Below are 19,864 nucleotides of genomic sequence, written 5' to 3'. Positions count from 1 at the left end.
AGATTAATAGATTATATTATATTAATTGTATTAATATTTAATTATTATTACCTATATTATTTTGTATATCACACATTATAGTAGGAATATCGTATATGAGATCTCGGGGCCCCCAAAAAGCGGGGGCCCCTGTGAATTGCACACTCAACACTCCCGATAATTGCGCCACTGTTTACACTATAGTGTTATAATATAACAACCAACTACAAATAAGTAATTACAATATACTAAGTTAATAAATAATATATACCCAATATGTAGGTACTATAATATACCTATAATATTATGTTTTCCTTATTGCTGCACGCCCTTTCACGCCTTTGTAATAATATAGGAACACATTGTATATTATTTACCTAATATTTTTTCTTTCGTACAAGGGCCTCATTTAAAACATATTAGGTATATAGGCACATAGCAATAAATAATGAATAATGTATTTATGTATCACTTTATTTATAAATTATAATTTACAAGCTTTTTTCCTTGCTAAATAATCATCGATTTTTTTTTTTTAGGTGATTTATTTAGTGTTACATAGCCTATAACGAAAAAAGTAATGGACAAATTAGAGGCCCCTAAATAAATTCTAACTTTCGAGGTCCGGGGGCCATGCCCCCCTTAATCCGGGCTTGGCAGTCGGCCCTGTATATAGTATGCAGTTGTATCAGCGTTTAGTATTAGTGTGTTAAGGTCGTCTCAGCAGTGCATCAGATAGATAATATCATTATTATTTTAGGTGGTAGGGCGAAGAGTTCCTCGTTTGCATTTCCTTTGGTCGACCGCCGCCGCTGCCGTCGTCGATCGGTCGGCAGTTCGCACGGAGTACACTCGACGGTGAATGTGAATAAGGTTCCGTTTTCATTTCATTCGCCGGTCTCAGGTGCTAAAAGATTTTGTTATATTATCATTGTCGTCCGTTTTGTAAGACCGCACACATTCAATATAATCGTCGAGTGACTGCAAAATATCACACGAAATATGTCTAGAAGAACCGATTTGGATCTGAGCGATGATCAGAGATTCGCTCTGATGAAGGTATGATGTTATTTATATTATTAATATTTCATAAGATAATACCCTCGAATGGTAATGTAGTGCAACGTATATTACTGATATTAGTAGGACAATAATATTACGGCACGTGTACAATTTAAAATCAATTACAAACATTATATAAATATACATATATTAATTATAATACACACCTACAATGTGAGATAAATAAATTTTAATCAGGTTGTAGACTATATAATATTATAATTTAATGATAAAATTAAATATTAGTAGCTCATATAATTTTTAATTTGTTAGCCCAATATCGTTAAATCGTAATATAAATCAAAATTAGAGATGTTATTACAGGACATCACCATTCGGTTAAGTGGGCTGTATTTAATGAAATAATTTTACCTTAATTAGAACAAAATAGTTATGGGTAACAGGTGTTATAAGTTTTGGGCAGTAGATTTTATTGTTATTAATTTGTGGATAAATATTATATCTATATAATATTATTATACCACCTTGACTCTAAAGCTGGGATTTCATATTTTACGGCGACTATTCCTCAACTTGTTTACATAGGTACCATACACATTGTATGAACAATCATAGGAATAAACGTCATTAGATTTGTTCAAGTCTATTTTTAAAGACAACTTAAGTTGGATTCCAAGTAACCAAGCCATATGCAAGTATAAATCTTACTAGGGCTGTATGTAAACGGATTAAATAATATATTATACATTTATAACTGATAATATGTGTTTGAAAATATTGTATTGGTTAATATTTTAACAATATATCATCAAACATGGAAATACAATATTGATCTGGATAAGTTTTAGAAATATTCTGATAAAATGTGTTTGAGAATATTTTATTGGCCAATATTTTCACAACATTTTCAAAATTCGTTGGAAATATTGCAAAATCCATGTGTATAAATTGTTGTAAAAATATTTACATTTTCCAATATTGCTGTATGAGTAAGGTTGTTAGACTCGGGATAATTTTTCTCCAATTTCATTTACGCCTATGATAATATACCCGCGTCAAATACTATTTGAAATTTTTATTTTTTTCCGTTTTCCTATTAGAGTGCGTATTATTTAGGTATATGTAACTCGTATGTAATAAAGCCAGCTAAATACGATAACACACAATTCTTACCCGTACCACAGACTATATGAAAATATAGTTTTCATATAGTCTGTGCCCGTACAGTGTATTTTAATGTTATGATTTAAATCACCTGTTGTACCTATTTATAAATGACTGAATATTATTAGAGCTCCTAACAGGCAACAATCGTCGACCGTCATTATATTATATGATATCGTAGTTCATTACTCTTATTTTCTTCGTTATGATTTTTTTTTTTAGTCAGTACCTGCCCAAAATATTATTCATCATAAGTCATAACCCGACATTTTATTTTATTATTATTGTCCTAATATAATCAGATCAAAAAAATATTAATAATATTATGTAATTTAGTGTGCACAAACGTAGGTATATGAAAATCTAATGATAGGTTTATTTTAATTTTACAAATTCGCATCGTGAAATAACTATATCGAAGATATATTTTTAACGATTTAATTTAATCATCTAATATAAATTTTTCTAATGCAGGATTTGCGTTACTATAAATATTGGCATCCTTTCAAGTATATTTCATATTTATGTGTTTATGTAGTACCTAATGTAGTACCTATGTACGTTGTATACAAGGAAATACGGATTCGATTTATTTGATCCTTGTAAAGGTTAGGTTAGGTATTATAATGTTATCATAATGCATGCATGCTGGTTGATGAATTATTAACGACACATATCTTTACTCGCCAATTGTACGTCGTATGAATGCGAATTTTGAGTATTTTATCAGCGTAATTTTTGGTTTATAATCGCGATGCGAATAATTATTTTACAACGCTTTGATAAAATATGAATACAGATCAACGTTTATAAGTACCTATAATCAGATTTATTAAGGTAAATACCTACTAAATAGCACAATATTACATAGATACGCAACAATTTCAAAAATACAAAAAATGACTGTTTCAAGCTTTTGTATTTTTAACAATTTTGATTTACTTGTTAATTATAATATTAGGGATCAAAAGTGATTGGAAGTTAAAATCGAAGATGAACTACGCAATTTTCGATCAAAAATATGCATACAAATTTATTAAAAATTAATTACTTATGCGAAATAAAAACATCGTTATGTTTTTGTTACATAATAATAATATATTAGGTACTAGGTATATTAGTAAATAAAATATTATTTTTCATTAAAAATAAATTTGATACTAATTAATTATGATGGAAACTGGTTGGTAAAAGAAATAATTCTTCATTATCTATGCAAAAATAGCTGTTATACAAATTCATAAAAGTTTGTAGTATCTACCTATATTAGTATTAAAAATAACTATGATATTAAATATTAATGATAGGTGGTTTATCGGACAAAAGTAATTATGTATAATAATAAACGTCACCGTGGCGTGTACCATAACAAAACCATGGCATTATTAAAAAGTTTTGTTAAAAATCCTAAAATAGCAAATAAAATGCAATACCGTATGGTATTTAGCAGTAGGTACTAGAAAAATTTAAAAAAAACAAGGAAGTATAAAAACAAATTTTCGAATTTCACCAATAGTTTTATAGTCATATTTAAAATTCTTTCAATACAGTTTTCAAAGTATATAATGATATACCAATACAAAATACTATAGTACCCAATAGGTATACCATTTGTACGATAGCGTTTTGTAGGTACTGTACACATATTCGTTGTAGTAAAAGTGTAAAACCATTAAATAAAATATGTAATACCATCGGCGTTTATTTTATTATTATTATTTTATCGTACTGCAGATACTCGTGTAATATTATTATTATTATTATTGTAATAAATTGTGACCGAATGTGTACCTATACAAGTTTACAAGTTTCGTAACCGGGGCCGTTTTAATTAGCGTGCGCGCGCATATTTAGTCGTTGCGGTGCGTCTGGTTTCGTTTTTCTCGACACTAATGATGACGGACGCGATCGGCAACGGCGGCTGCCACTGCAGAACACTCTCCGCTCACAAAACAGTCGATCTGCCACGAGGCGGTTTAACGAACCGCAAACCAAAAAACGAAAAGTCCGTGACCACCGCGGCGGCCCCCTTACGCGATAATATTACAGCTTTTTTTTAATAACAGTAATGACTAGGTATATACACAATAATTCATAAAGATTGCAGAACCGACACTACCTATATACAACAATATTATTATAATGAATAATATTAGGTATATAAAGTCGGGACGGACTTGTTTTGCGGCGGTTCAAATTAGAATATAACAAGTCACATGAGTCGCAGTTAGGACAGCAGGGGCGTCCTCAGACAGTTTTCGAGGAGGGGGGGGGGCGAATCTACTTTTTAAATCAATAATTAACCTATGACTATTTTTCAATAGTTTGGGTGAAATTAAGACAATTTTACTGACTTTATTTTTTTTTTTAATGGGACTACATTACAAAAAAGTTTACGTAACAAAGTATTGTTTCATAAATTCACCTTCAATGTTTAATTTTTAGTGTAGTTAATATAATTAAGTACAATTACTTAATATCTTTATCTAAACAGTAATGGTTATCCATAGATAATAATTATTATCTTTGTGGTGATTAGTGTTTTACTTAGTTATAACGGTAAATGTTGATCATTATTATTTTGTTGACAATGAGAGTAATTTTATACATAACAAATTGTTATGGTGAGGGGCGAACGTCCATTCGCCCACCCCCCCTTTGGGAATGCGCCTGTAGGGCTGCCTCAACCTCTGAAAGATGCCAGTTCTGGAGACAGGCCCAAACTCTAGACGCCATACCTATACGCTAGTACACCTAATATTTATGAGATATGAGGTTATGAGGTGAAAAGGAAGGTAGGTGATATGAAATGCAATAAATAGATTATGTAGATATAATATTAATTTTACAGCGATTAGTAGAAAAATTCACTCGACTCGTAGCCCCATACGTGGATACGCCAATTTTGGCCTACAAGGAAATTTTAAAAAGGGCCCATGGAAAAAAACGTCAAGGATTCATTGCGTGGGAATTTTTAACCTTTTCGTGAAAAGACTCGAGCCCTCCAGAATTATTTCCGGTTTTACCGTACCTTTTTTAATGCATTGACGCGACCTCCGACCATATAGTTTTTGATTTTCAAGCAAAACAAACAAACGGGAGCCATTGATTTGTGAGAATTTATACGGTACAACTCTGCTCTGAAGGCTCTGAGATAAATAATATTGACTTCACCACGTCATAGCCCCCGGATGAGCAATTTTGACCTTATTTTTATGTAATTATTAATTTATATACTTTGCGGTTCCGCGTCGTGAAGTTAAATTACCGACTCATACAAATGAGAAAAAATATTTCAAAATCGTATGAAATATACGCACTTATAATTATTGGCGAAAAGTATGCCAACTGTATAACATTAATTTATTGTTTTCATATAATCTCGTCATTCGTCTTTTTTAAATTTCCATAGCAATGAATAGCTAGTAATTAATAAATTATAATATTATAATACAAGCGATTCTAATGTAACAAATATTATAATTATCATCTCTGTAACAAATATTATAATTTATAATAATAATATGGTTATATTTTATTGTATCATCCATGTATGAAAATTGCCTATTTCGAAAGCCGTGTTAAAAATAATCAGTATAAATTAAAATTAAACTTAAATAACTACAATGTTTTGTTGATAATATAAATTATATCAAATAGTTTAATTTTAATTCAAGGTGAATGTGGTGTGTGTGTGTGTGTGTGTGTGTGTGTGTATGTGCATCTTAATATATTATTATTTATTATTATTGCTTATAATATTATTTATGCAGTATAAAGGTTTACTCTCAGCATTTCGAATGTAATAATTTTTTATAATTTAATATTATAATATTGTGGAATATTGTAGTATACAATAATAATTATTTCTTATTAAAATCTAAATAACCTGTTTACGGAATCCAAAAGTTAAAATCATAATATTATGAGCAAATTAAAACCGGAATATATTATATATTGTTATTTTTCTAACTCCACATATCCGACAATCAAAAATAAATAAATGCTCTTCATATAATATACCCTCATTTATATTCGTTATTGGTTTTTTTTTTTTTATTGAATTATATTATTTATTTAAAATACAGTTATGACATATATAATAAATACAATAAAATAAATCTACTCCTTTAAGCTAATAGCTAGTGGTGAAGTAGAGAATTCTGGTTTTTTGATCGTTCATCGTTATGTTTATTTTTCAAAACAGAATTATCCATCGGAAAATTATTTATTTTTCTTCTTACTTAATATTGTATTCATCGCAACGGCTATTGCATGAAAATCTTCAGAATAACAAATAATGGCGATCAAAAAATCAAAATGTTGGCCTTGTATATTATATCAATCATGAGTCTGTAGTCTGTTTAATGTTAGTGTCATCGTTTGGTGACTAGTCACTGCTGCACATTATCTGCGGATATGCGGTAAAAGAATCGCCTAAAAAAATGACATGAAAATAAAGCGATTTAAATGAGATAATAATACATATGTAATAATTACATATTATTATAAATAGTAAATACAATAATATTGTTGTTTTTTATATAAAAAAATATGTTTAAACATTTTAATGATATTATTATGAACAAAATATGTCCATATTTTGCACAGTAATTTTTTCAATACATATGAAATATAAAGTTTTTTCGTGTTAGTTTTATTTAAACACGACCTTTAATACGATTTTTTATCAATATCAGCATTATCTATGTTATTATTAAAAATGTCCAGTTAAAAAATACCCTACTCAGTACTTAATTTTTAGGTAGGTATTAGATATAATATATTATAATATAATAACTAAAAAGACATATTGTTTTTAATTATAATAATATGTATAATTATTCATTTTCGTTGAACAATTTGTACACAGCAATATTTATATAACGGATTTAATTATTTTTTTTGTTTTATTTAACAATAGAAAGAAAGTATATAATATTTTGTTCTTAACATGCTATATTTTGTTGCTTATTTCAGAAGAAGATCTCTATAAGACATCTGTTATTATCTCATAAGTCATATTACACTCGCAGTGATTATTTCAACATTCTACAGCTCACGTATTCATATGCACGATAAACAACTCTTGGTTTACCTGTGCTTATTGTCGAAGTCAAAATTAATTTTACTTTCTTGAAAGTATATTCATTGAACGTTGCAGACATTATGTTTTATTGTCGTTATCATTATACAACAGTGGCAACACAACACTATACAGAATTAGTAGTAGGTACCTATATTACCTTAAACAATACATCACTTTCTTGGGCCGTAGCCATTTTTCTCCAAAAACGAGATATCGTTTTCCTCCACTGTCCATTTTCCTCCAATAAAATAATAAAATAGTTAATATAAATAATTTATGCATATCAAAAAAATAAAAAATATTCTTTATTAAGTTTAATCGGTAGCTGCAGGTATACCTAGATATAGCCGATACCAGAATGTATCAACCGAAAATATGATCTTAGCAGGGCTTGTATCTTAAAAAAATTCTGTTTTATGTTATTTACAATCAAAACGTTAAGCAATTTTTGCGTTTATCGTTATTTAGAATCAAAATGTTATTCAACAGCACAGCGATTTGTCTTCATCTAGATATTTAAAAAAATTATCTTTGAAAAATTCAAACCAGGTCTTTATCGTATATAGGTACTTGTATAAGGTGTATTTATTTTTATATTTTTATTTGACATAAGTAATCTATACAAATTAGGACAGTAAGTTTATATGATGAGAGTATAGTATATGACATGAAAGGTATGATTAAAGTAGCCACCCATTAGTGATTCTTGGCTAGTCGATTAATTTTTTATAATAAAATTATCATATATATACTATTATATATTAAATACCATTCTTGAATTTTGAAAACTTCAAGAATTTGTGTTAAATAGGAAAATAATAAAAATGTAACTCAGTAATGATGAGTAGGTGGGTAATTTAGCTAGCTTTAGTATAAAATATTAATGAGAGAGATTTGATATCACACCCAATCGGTATAACCACTTGAATCCATAAAAACGTCGGCGTGAACAGTCCCAAAATTTCTATTTTTAACTTTAATCCTTAACTATGATAGCTAGAAAGTTGGTTGACAACTCATTAAAAAGGTATTATCAAGTAGATACTAAATGAGGAAAAAACATTTTTTTTTTTAAATATTTAATTTTTTACAGATAAAAAAAAAGTTATTTTTCGCTGGATTTTCATTTAGCTAGTTAGATTTCTGAAACTAGAGAACAGATTTTTTTTGTTTGGGGTCTTGTTAGATTAACATTAGCTAGGAGAAGTACAGTGAAAATGTTCAGAACTTTATCTCCAATCGTTAATTGGGTGTGATATCAGTTAATACATTTCTAAAAATTAAAAATCAAGAAAGTTTACATGCCGATCCCTGACTTGGAAAGCGTTTTTAGTGGCGTTATATATTAAAGTTTTGCTGTCCTTTTTAACTTGTGATTAGGATTTCCTGGGAGTGGGAGTGTAAGAATGGAAAATAAAGTGTATTTAAAAAAAAGTTTTAAATATTATTTTTACGTCTACACTAAATGTAAATTATTTTAAAAGTAATTTTGAGTAAACATTTAGATCACTTGGTAGATAGGGATACGTACCTATTCTATTTAAAGTTAAATTTAATCATTTCTATAATTCTATCTAATATTATATATATTATATATATATGTTGTACAAAAAAACCTTAGTATCATTAATTATCATAACAGTTATTATATACGTATTGTTATCGTAAGCCATGCGTGGCGTGCGTTATTGAATGATTATATTTTGCTGACTCAAATTGAAACATAAACACAACTATGATAAAAAAAAAACCTTCACACCTACTATACTGCAATAACTGTTTGTTTGGAGATTCTGTTATTTAATATTTTGATAAAAATTGTTCGTCATTGGGCATTTATGTTGTGCAAAAATGCGATCCTTACGATTTATACTTTTATCATGGTATATAATATATAGGTATACATTCCTATATATTCAAATTCGTTCAATCTTTTGTCAATTTAGCACTTGTGCCGTCACCGACAAACGGGTCAATGTCATCTGCCTTTTTTTTTTTTGTTATGGCACACGTCAATATTACCGCTATAGTAAGATTTCAATGAGAAATTGAGTAATTATACTCAATTATTATTATTATTACTGTTATTATTGTTGTCATTATATACTCGGTGTCGCCGCAGCTTGATGTTTGTGTGCATTTAAGGCAACCACATAATAATATATATCTATCAGAAGACGCGTGATATTTATGTAGGTATAGCGTGATGCTGGAGGGGCGGTTACCTAAATCGCCGAATGATTTTCGAGAATGATTTACGACGTTGTCGATTGTGTAACAAGTCTCGTCTTTAAAAAAAAAAAAAACAATCCATGTAACTTTCACCGCCTAAGTTGGTCCACGCGCTGGCAACTGCGGCAGAGGTAGCCAACGGGAACTGCTATAGGTACGTACACACACACACACACACACACACACACTGCTTATGTTATCTTATTGCGTACGGTTTTTACTTTTTATAAACATTACTATCCGCAATCGAACATTATATAGCATTGACTTACGTATAACAAGTTGTATATAACCGACGCTGGCGCACGCCGTCTTGAGAAGGATAATTATTTAGAAGGTGAAAACAAAATATGTGATTTTTTATAAATTATTGACAAACTCTATATCATCGTAGACGACGTCATGTACTTATGTAACAACGTGCATTATAATAATATAGTATAGGTAATCGTAATTGGGTATAATATACCTACATCATATATATTTTATGATTTTATAATTTTAATTTTTACTCGGCCACTGCTATTATATACATGATGAGTGAATAGCAATCAGATTCTTATCTTACCGATTTAATGTGATATTTATGGTTATAGATACACATATCGAATATAGTATGAAGTTATAAAGTAGTTATCGATAATACAGCTTACAATATTTTAAAATGGTACGAACGAACTCAAATTTATTAAAATACATTATATATACTGGGCAGTAGACTATGACTTACAAAAATTAAATAGACCTATATTAATCTGCAGAGTAGATCAAAATTGGTATTTTTGGTTTATACTAAAATATATAGTATACAAAAAGGTAGGGCTACATCTTAACGTGGAGAAAACGCAATACATGAAAGTTAGTAGAGAAGTAGGTAACTTTTCTATAACCGAAACCATAACAGTGGGTCAATACGAATTCGAAAAAGTAGAAGAATTCAAATACATGGGCACTATTGTAACACAGAAGAATGAATGTCAAATAGAAATTCAACAAAGAATTAAAATGGGAAATAAATGCTTCTATGCACTGGGCAAACTATTGAGCTCTAAAATCCTTTCAAAAGAGGTTAAAACTTATATTATACAATAATACGACCAATCATCATGTATAGTTCACAATTCTGGACGTTGTGAAAGACGGAGGAGAATAGACTATATATTTTTAAGAGGAAGGTAGGTACTGCGCAAAATATACGGACCCATATATTATAATCTTGTTTTCCAAGAATGGAGGAGAAGACACAACCAAAAACTGATGGAGATATTCAACAGACAATAAGTGTTGTAAATGAGATCAAACGGAGTAAGTTAGAATGGGTAGGACACGTATGTAGAAAACAGGATTTAATGGTTCAAAGAGTGCTCCAAGAAAACCCAAGGAAAAAAAGACCACTAGGTAAACCAAGACTACGATGAGAGGATGGAATCAAAAACGACTTCCTAAATGCTGGAGGAGTGGAGTATGGAGGCATGGGTTGGAAGGAGATAGCGGAAAATAGAGCAGAATAGGAGAGGATTAATTGTCTATAGCAAGATGGTCTAAAGGCCTATAAAAAAAAAAATATATATATATATATATAGTATACAAAATACAACAATAGTGAGCTGCCACTTATACACGATAAACCTTATAGTATTCCTTAACTTATAATTAATTAATTTATAGGTACCTATACGTATAATGTAATATATGTGTCATTGCTAACGGTGTATTTTGTAATCTTCGCGTAAATCAATATCTGCAAATCATTGCCAACTGTCACTACGGCCGAGATATTTAAAAAAAAATTATAATAATAATAACAAAAAATATTAATAATTAAATGTTGTTAATTTTAGACATTTATATTAAATAAAATGTATCATTTTTATAATATCTTTAAGCAACTAAAATGTTTGCAATTATTTAATGCATGGATTTGTAATATTTAATATAATATACTCGTATTATTTTGTAGTACAACGCTCATTTCACTTAGGTTATAAATTATAATATTTATAGTTTTCATATTCACTTAATGCTTGAACATTTTTACGTACACATTGGTGGTTTTATATCGGAATTTATTTTAGACGTTGAATATTTTCTACTAGATATAATACAGTGGACATCAATTTGTATCAATACTGAGATTTGAACCCCCTTTCCACTAATGCCATCGCCAAATGTTAAACAAAAGCAATTTTTACTCATATAATATTATAACTTTTAATTAATATTGGTTATGATTTATAAACAACCCCAGAAATTATTTCCGTGTGTGTGCCTTCGTATATTATATTGTGTTTGGCACCATTTATTATTATAACGTAATTCATAAAAAAAATAATGTTACCTAAGAGATGAATATAAGTAATCATGCCAAAAAAAAACTTTTCGTCCCTAAAAAATGTATATATATACATTATATATTATGTAAAAAATTTGTTTAAAAATATATACCTACCTAATGCAATTGATTCAAAGCAAAAATTATACATACATAATACAATTCCATTCAAATCGTCCTATATAAATAGCCTGAAATACTAAAGGTATACGACTATACCTGCATGCTGCAGGAGATAGATCGCATACACACAACACCTTACATTTAACACTACCTATCACTATATTATTTTTTTCACGGTGAACCTAATGCCGAGTTGCTTACCTAACCAAACAGTTTATTTCATGGTTCACTAAAATTTAATGGACCAATAATGTGCCTCTAAATCGTGTTTAAGGAACCATTATGTCACTATCGAATCTTTAAATGTACTAAAAACAAAATACACGCCATGCACTAATATATTATAATATTATGTACCTATATTATAAATATTATATAAAAAGACGTCATGTCGGTGGTAAGTTAATTGTAAAGTTCAAGCCAATATATTGTGTGTATGTCGTATGATATACAATTATAATTAATTCAATATCATAATGTATGGTAAGAATAATATTGCATTCGCGTTGTTTCAGTTGCGAAGGAGCGTTGCCGACTTGAAATTGGATGATAAATACGACGACTGCTTTTTACTCAGATGGCTCGGAGGTAATAGTTTTACTTTTCAAATGATTTATAAAAGACAAGCGTACATTTTATACGTTTAGTACTTAATATTATTATATTTTACGATTAAAATAGTGCACATGCCTACTAACAAACGATAACCGTTGTGTTTTTTTAAAGTGAATGAACTTTTTTTATTATGTACTTAGTACTTACGTATAAGCTCGCTGACTTGAGTGAAATCTGCAATAATAATAACAATAATAATACATGCGATTTAATAAGAGCAAAAAAAAATTTGGTTTCATCGGTGAATTGAAGAGCTTGCGACAACCAGATAATCCACTTTTTATCAAAAATGAGTTTTTTTATGGAATAATATTCATGAAAGAAATATTTATATTTTGGTAGAAAAATCAGAAAAAATAATAATTTATTTAAAATTGTTTTATTATTTCCAAAGATGTCTCAAAATGAAATATAGTGATTGCCAATAGTGATATAATATTATCATGAGATGTATACATGAGATTAAGGATTTTGTTTTGCTTATCCTTACAATTTCAAAAAGTGGATTTATCTGGTTGTTGCAGCAAACCCTTCAATTGTGTAAAGCCTTTTCAAGTTATCCGCATTGCGCACTATCGATGGTGTATTTTTGTTGTCTATATTTAACTATATTATGACATCATCCTGCAGGGTTCCGGGTTCTTAAAAAACTGACTACCTATGACGGCATTTTATCGACATTTTCCATTTCTATATTCTACATACAGTGAGACCTGTATGGCTGTATATAACGGACAGTCACAGGATCATCAAAAGTATATATTATAGATAGGTAAAGGTGTCCCATACACACGTTTAGACAGACACACTGAAATAACTGTATTTTTTCCCATACACTGTCCGTTTGAGAGAGGTATCTTCTTAAGGCGTCCGTTAAGAGGATGTCAGCGTATACTATAGTATTTGTTATCTCTCTCTGACCCACAGTATTTTAAAATCGTAAGTATTGTACATCGTAAAAAACTCATAACTCGCTTTAAAATTAAAATATAATAAAACGCCTATGAGATGCCCTAGATAATGTTCTTAACTTTACATTTTATAAGAGGTCATTTCACTCGAATTTGAGAAATTAATATGGTTATAATCATTATTATGAACGTAAAATTGTCTATGTCGCGCGTAGGTCAGAGAGAGAGATAACAAATACTACGCTAGCATCCTCTTAATAAGACAGGTTTCACTGTACAAAAATACTAATATATAGGAGTATAATAATATAATATTATATAAAGGGTGTAAAAAAAAATTTGACAAAAAAAATTGATGCCAGTTAAAAGTATGAGAACAATTAATTGTGAAAATTATATGGATGATAAATTAGTTAAGAAATATTTAATATACCTACTCATGTCAAGAAATTCCCAAAAATAATATTTAAAAAAAATTATTACGTATTAAATTAATTTATTCCATAAAAATATTGATTTTTTATGTTTTTACCAAAAAAATTGTTCTTGTAATCAGATTTGCCAATTGGTTAATTTGAATTTTTCAAAAAAATGTACCTATACTATAAATATAGGGCAAGTGCTTAGAAACTATACCGCATAAAAGAAAACAATTTTTAAATATTGATAATAACAAAAGTTATATTGCAATAGACAGTTATTTCTGTAACACTCTGATCCTATATAATATTATAATAAAAATATAAAAGTATAGTAGTCATTTAAAGAATCACTAAGTTAAGACGAGAATCTTTTAATTTTAAATTAATAATCTTACGAATAAAGCAAAAAAAAAATAGGGCGCTGGGTGAATGACATTTTTATTAACATCGATACTACCTTTATGTGACCTTTCGTGTTTAAATATTTAATTGAATTGACAATCGTTCAAATGTCGGCGTTAGGTAGCCGATTATTATAAGCAGGTGCGTCTAATCAATTATAAACAATAGACGCAGTAAAGTTAAGCATCACTATATCATAGCCGAAGCGCATAAATTATACATTGCTCACGATCGAACATCCGTCTATGATGACCAAGTATCACAACAATATACTGACCTACTTCACTAGATAATAATTTATATAGCCTTATTATAGTCGAAAAATATCTGATAAATAAATATTAAATACGTAAAAATCGTATATCTAATATTGCGAAAGTTTGTAAAGAGGACTCTAAATGTGAGAGTACCCAGCAAGGTAATATCTGCAAAGTGCAAATATGTAGGTAACACAACAAAAATCACAAACGTTGATTAATTTTACAAATAGACTTGAAAATAGGTAGCCAAAAGCTTGACTTTGATGCATTTTTACTTCATAGTTGTTAACAATATTCTAAAAATATATATGCACATTGAACTTACTTCTAAATCGACATACGCACATATCTCAACGACTCAAAGGTCAGACATCTGAAATTTTTTTATTTCATATTTAATAGACTTTTGAAATAAATGTTCACTAATCAATTAATCAAAAATATAATATATAAACACAATTAAATTAAATAGATTGTGAAATTTTTACTTGATTAATATTACATTTATCTGATTTTATATTTTACAGCTCGAAATTTTGATCCAAAACTAGCAGAAGAGATGTTGAGAACAGTGAGTAGTGTACTTTTAATATAATAACAATTCAGAAATACTTTTCAGAAACCATCAATCGAGAGTGGCTGAGTGAGGACTGAACTGTTAGGTGTTTATGTTCAAATAAAAAATAATAATAATAATAATAATCTCATCAAATTGAGTAAATTCTCAAAATATTCAGAATACTAAATTGTGTGTAGGTATATGACTATTGACTTTATATTATGTAGGTAGTAGGTACTGTATTATGTATATAGTCTGTTCAAAATGAGATCGGTACACAGCGGTGACCAGTTTTCGTCGGACGGCGGTCAGACATATGGTCATTGGTCAGACGCCGTCCCCACTACGGCGACGCGTCGAGCGCTGCCACGGAACAAAGCCACGCCCATGCGCACTATTTGGCCGCCCGTACCGATCTCATTTTGAACAGGCTATAGTATCACAAATATTTTATGAACACTGTTGTTTAACAGTTATCTTGTTATTCGGATATATAATCATAATCAGAATATAATTATGTTTGCATAGTTTGAATAAATTCGTTGAACATTAAAAAAATAAAATGTTTTGTATATAATATAATATGGTGTATACTATATAGTGTATATTATATTAAATTTTAGTCAATGAAATGGCGGGAAGAGTGGTCGATCAACAAAGACGACGGCTGGAAACCACCCCAAGTGCTGGTCGATTACATGCCAAGCGGTATCAGCGGTTATGACAAGGAGGGATCGCCCGTGGTCGTGCTTCCATTCGCCGGGTTCGACGTGTGCGGCTTGCTCAAGTCAGCCCCGCCGAAGGACATGGTCAGGTTCTTGGCACAAAAGCTTGACTCGTACTTAGAAGTGGCCAGGCAATCGTCGCTGAAGCACGGTCCAAAAGCGTCGCAAGTGTGCTGCATCGTCGACCTGACCGACTTCAACCTTGGGCAATTCACGTGGAGACCAGGTAGATCACCCTTATACCAGTATTCTTACCATATTATTTATTTATAAACGAGCGGAGCATGGTTGATATTATTACATATTCACTCATATTAACGATTAAAATTTGAGTTTAAAATCAAAAAAAGGAAAAGACCGTTGTTTTAATAACTATAAAACTTGATTTTTATAGTTATCCTCATCATGACTTATTCAATTTAATTCTAATTTCTGGTGCCAAGATGTTTATTCGATTTTAACTAGTTAAATAATTTTGATTATTATTTTATATTAAAAATAAATTTGTATCACCTCCTTACTTAAACATATTGTGTTTTATTACTATAAAAATTAATGTTCCCCCGCCCAAATACATTTCTGCCTACGGTACTGTATTAAAGAAATAGGTACCTATGTCACTTCACTTAATATTGTCATTTACTTTTTATTGTTTTTATAATATGGTTGTAACTTTATGCAATTTAAATTATCATATTGTTCATTATTTATATATAAAACTAGGTAGGTATATAGGTACCTATTCCATTTTAGACACCAATACACCATCATAATACAACTTTAATATTATGTACAAAGTAATAATATTGTACAAGTCACTTTATTTAAACAACAACACAACAATTAATGTCATAATTAAAAGTCAGCATTTTCTCTCGAGTACCTACGGCTAAGATTTATGATCGTGATGTTTTCGTGGTTTTACTTTACTCTTGATGAATAAGACATAATATTTTATATTAAAGTTGAACGCGTAAAACTATATTAGTATTTTTAAAATGACATTGTCCAACTAAAACCTACCTCATAAACACCACATGACCACATATTGCAATAACCATGTCACGGTAAACTTTTAGGCAACTTTCTATAAGTGTCAAACAGGAGCTGTTATTGATCGATAGCTATTGGTACAGTTGTTCGTTTTGCGATCGTCTAAGACAATAATCTGTAAAAATTATCTGTAGGTTGAAACCTATTAGGTTTTATAATATCGTTGAAAAAAATATACATACGTCATCTTCACAATATATTATTCTGATCTGTTTCTTTCGGTGCGTTAAGTCACTCAAATTCTTCTCCCTGACGGCTGACGTTAATCGCTCGAAGGTGAACGATAATTACGTCGCAGTGTTGAGATACACAACTACTAATACCTATTGTATATAAGGGAATACTAATTATATTTATAAAGGAACCTGTAAACGAAAATGTGACATTGGCAATAATTTATTGTTATGATGTATTATAGCGGCCGAGATGATAATCAACTTGTTACAAATGTACGAGGCCAATTACCCAGAAATATTGAAGGCATGTCACGCGATTAATGGTGTGTAGAATTTTTTATGTATATCATTTTTCTAACCGCGGATCACTTCCCGGACAAAACCATCATACACATAGTCGTATATTATAAGTTAAATATATATTTGTTACGGTTTACAGCTCCCAAAGTGTTCACTTTTGCGTTCAACATACTTAAAAACATACTTACTGGCAACACAATGAGCAAGTTCATAATATATAAGGCAGACCCAAACAAGTGGAAGCCTGTATTGGCCAAATACATCGACAGCGACCAGTATCCAGCGTTTTTAGGCGGCGATCAAAGGGATCCTGACGGCAACCCCAGATACATAACCAAGGCAAGTCGGAACACGCCGAAATAGTATATATTGTGTGGCAAGGGCGGGAGGGAAATGGCCTTCCCGCGCGAGCCACACATACTATTTTTTGTCACGCCCCTACGTTCATGGAAAAGGTTATGCAGGGATCTATGCAACAATTATAGACTATTCTACAAAATATGTTTAAATGTTAATGCGGCATGCAAGGAGGTTATACTATAAATGTAAGATGTAACCAAAAGTTTATGTTTTGGAAGGACCGTGGTAGGTATACATTTTAGTTTCTGGTTGTGCAGGGGTACGCGTCCGGCGGCCGGCACTTTTGGGGATTTCTTCTTTTCCGCCCGGCACTTTTGGGGATTTCCTCTTTTCCGCCCGCTGGACGGAAAATGGTTGCTTTCGAACGCTTCAACCGGGATCGAAAACCAAACTTTCGGAGCAGGCGTGACAAAAAAATATTTGTATTTCGCGTTTCTCTAAATTCTACCGAAAAACCGGGTTGCATATACCTAAAACCGAAAACTTTCAAGACTCACGAGTAGAAAATGACTATCCGATTTTTTGTTTCTATAATTACCTTCAGTCTGTTTTCATAGCGCTCAGCGGAAACGTGCAATGAATTTTTTTTATTGCTTTTTATGACCATACTCATAAAAAAAAACCTAACAACGTATCATAATGACATAATATAATAGCTTAATACGCGTTTCATAAATGTTCACGAGTCGTCTATCTGACTCACACGTCATCCAAACGGATCATAATATTTACGTATATCATGCATGACTGTAAAATATTTATAATATGCGCGTTGTGAATAGTCCGCCTCCGCGGTCGTTTGTTCGATCCTTTTACTTTAATGCTACCGACGTAGGATATTCGCGCAAGTAACTATCGTTAAAAATACGAAAAACGCGTAAGTAGGTATATATATAATACTAGTATTTCACAAGAACGATCGACTCTGCCGGTGTCCCGTCATTGTAAGCATAATATTAAATTAACTTGGAGTCTTGGACGCTATACCTACTATTATTAGTTATGTATAGTGTATACCTACCTATAAGTTATTACTTATTACCTGGATACTATTTCGCTCGTAAACTATCACTGCACGTGCGATTACGTTTCATATCATAATATCATGAGTAATGCTATAATAAGTGGGTATACATTATACAATTAATATCAGTATATAGGCACTGCAAAATACACCTACATAATAATATAATATATACAAGTATACAACTGATATTGAAAACAATCGCGATCGGAAATGCAATTTTTTTTTTTTTATTGAATAGTTTCTTTACAATTTACTAAAAATACATATAAAACGTAAAAATAATAAAGAGATAAAATATATCTACTCTTTTAAGTTTAGGCTTGTGGTGGAGTAGAGAGTTATCAGCAAATTTAAAAAATAAATTCAAGATGAAATTAAATTAAATACAATTGATAAGAAGGAACAGTTAAAACATAACTAAATACCTATACCTACTTAAGAACTAAAAAAACATTTACAAATACAACAATAACAAACATCATTAAGTACAGATTTCATTGAGTAATAATTATTTCTGAAAAAATCCAATTATACAAAAATTTGTTTCTTTTAAAAATCCATAATGATAAATTTTATTTCATAATTTCATATCGTTGGCCACTTAAAATATTTATAAGATTATTAAAATAATTAGAACCCAAATAAGCTACAAATAATTTCTCAAAGGGTTTTTTTGTAGATAACATAGGTTATAAACTCTATATGTTCTCTAGAATTAGAAAAATCAACTATATTGGTATTGTTCCTTATATTATATGTTTTAACTGTGAACAATAAATCGTTTTAACCTTCTAAAGATTATTTACCTAAAATATTATTATTCTTACTACTCAATTCTGATTGACTTGTAATGGTTTCAAAAAATTGTCTTTTACACCTTCCCATAGTTGATAATTTATTATATTATTGCGTACGATATAAGTAGGTACGATTTGCGTCGTTTACTCTTTTCGGAAGATTGGAAGACGGTAGTGATGTGCTGCGCTGAAAAAGTGTGCGATTTGTGCTATTAACCAATTTTTTATAATCGTAAATAATAAAAATGTTGAATTTGCGTGTCTTCATAATGCTCTCTTAATTTTTGTAATCAATACGGTTTCACCATAGGCACA

At 30.0% G+C, this 19,864-nt stretch overlaps 1 protein-coding gene across 1 annotated transcript in view; it reads left to right on the top strand.

The window, feature by feature from the left end:
• The first annotated feature begins 792 nt into the window (after positions 1-792).
• Positions 793-19,864, top strand: part of SEC14L4 (SEC14-like 4) — a 23,183-nt gene continuing 4,111 nt past the window's right edge. Inside the window, 6 exon segments of the mRNA NM_001242459.1 lie at positions 793-1,038; positions 12,458-12,530; positions 15,080-15,123; positions 15,735-16,062; positions 17,308-17,388; positions 17,505-17,704. Of these exon segments, the coding sequence (NP_001229388.1) occupies positions 982-1,038; positions 12,458-12,530; positions 15,080-15,123; positions 15,735-16,062; positions 17,308-17,388; positions 17,505-17,704 (783 nt within the window). The 5' untranslated portion in view covers positions 793-981.

This window comes from Acyrthosiphon pisum, chromosome A1 (assembly GCF_005508785.2).
Source record: "Acyrthosiphon pisum isolate AL4f chromosome A1, pea_aphid_22Mar2018_4r6ur, whole genome shotgun sequence".
Classification (NCBI taxonomy): Eukaryota; Metazoa; Arthropoda; class Insecta; order Hemiptera; family Aphididae; genus Acyrthosiphon; species Acyrthosiphon pisum.
This window is presented reverse-complemented; position numbering and strand designations above follow the sequence as displayed.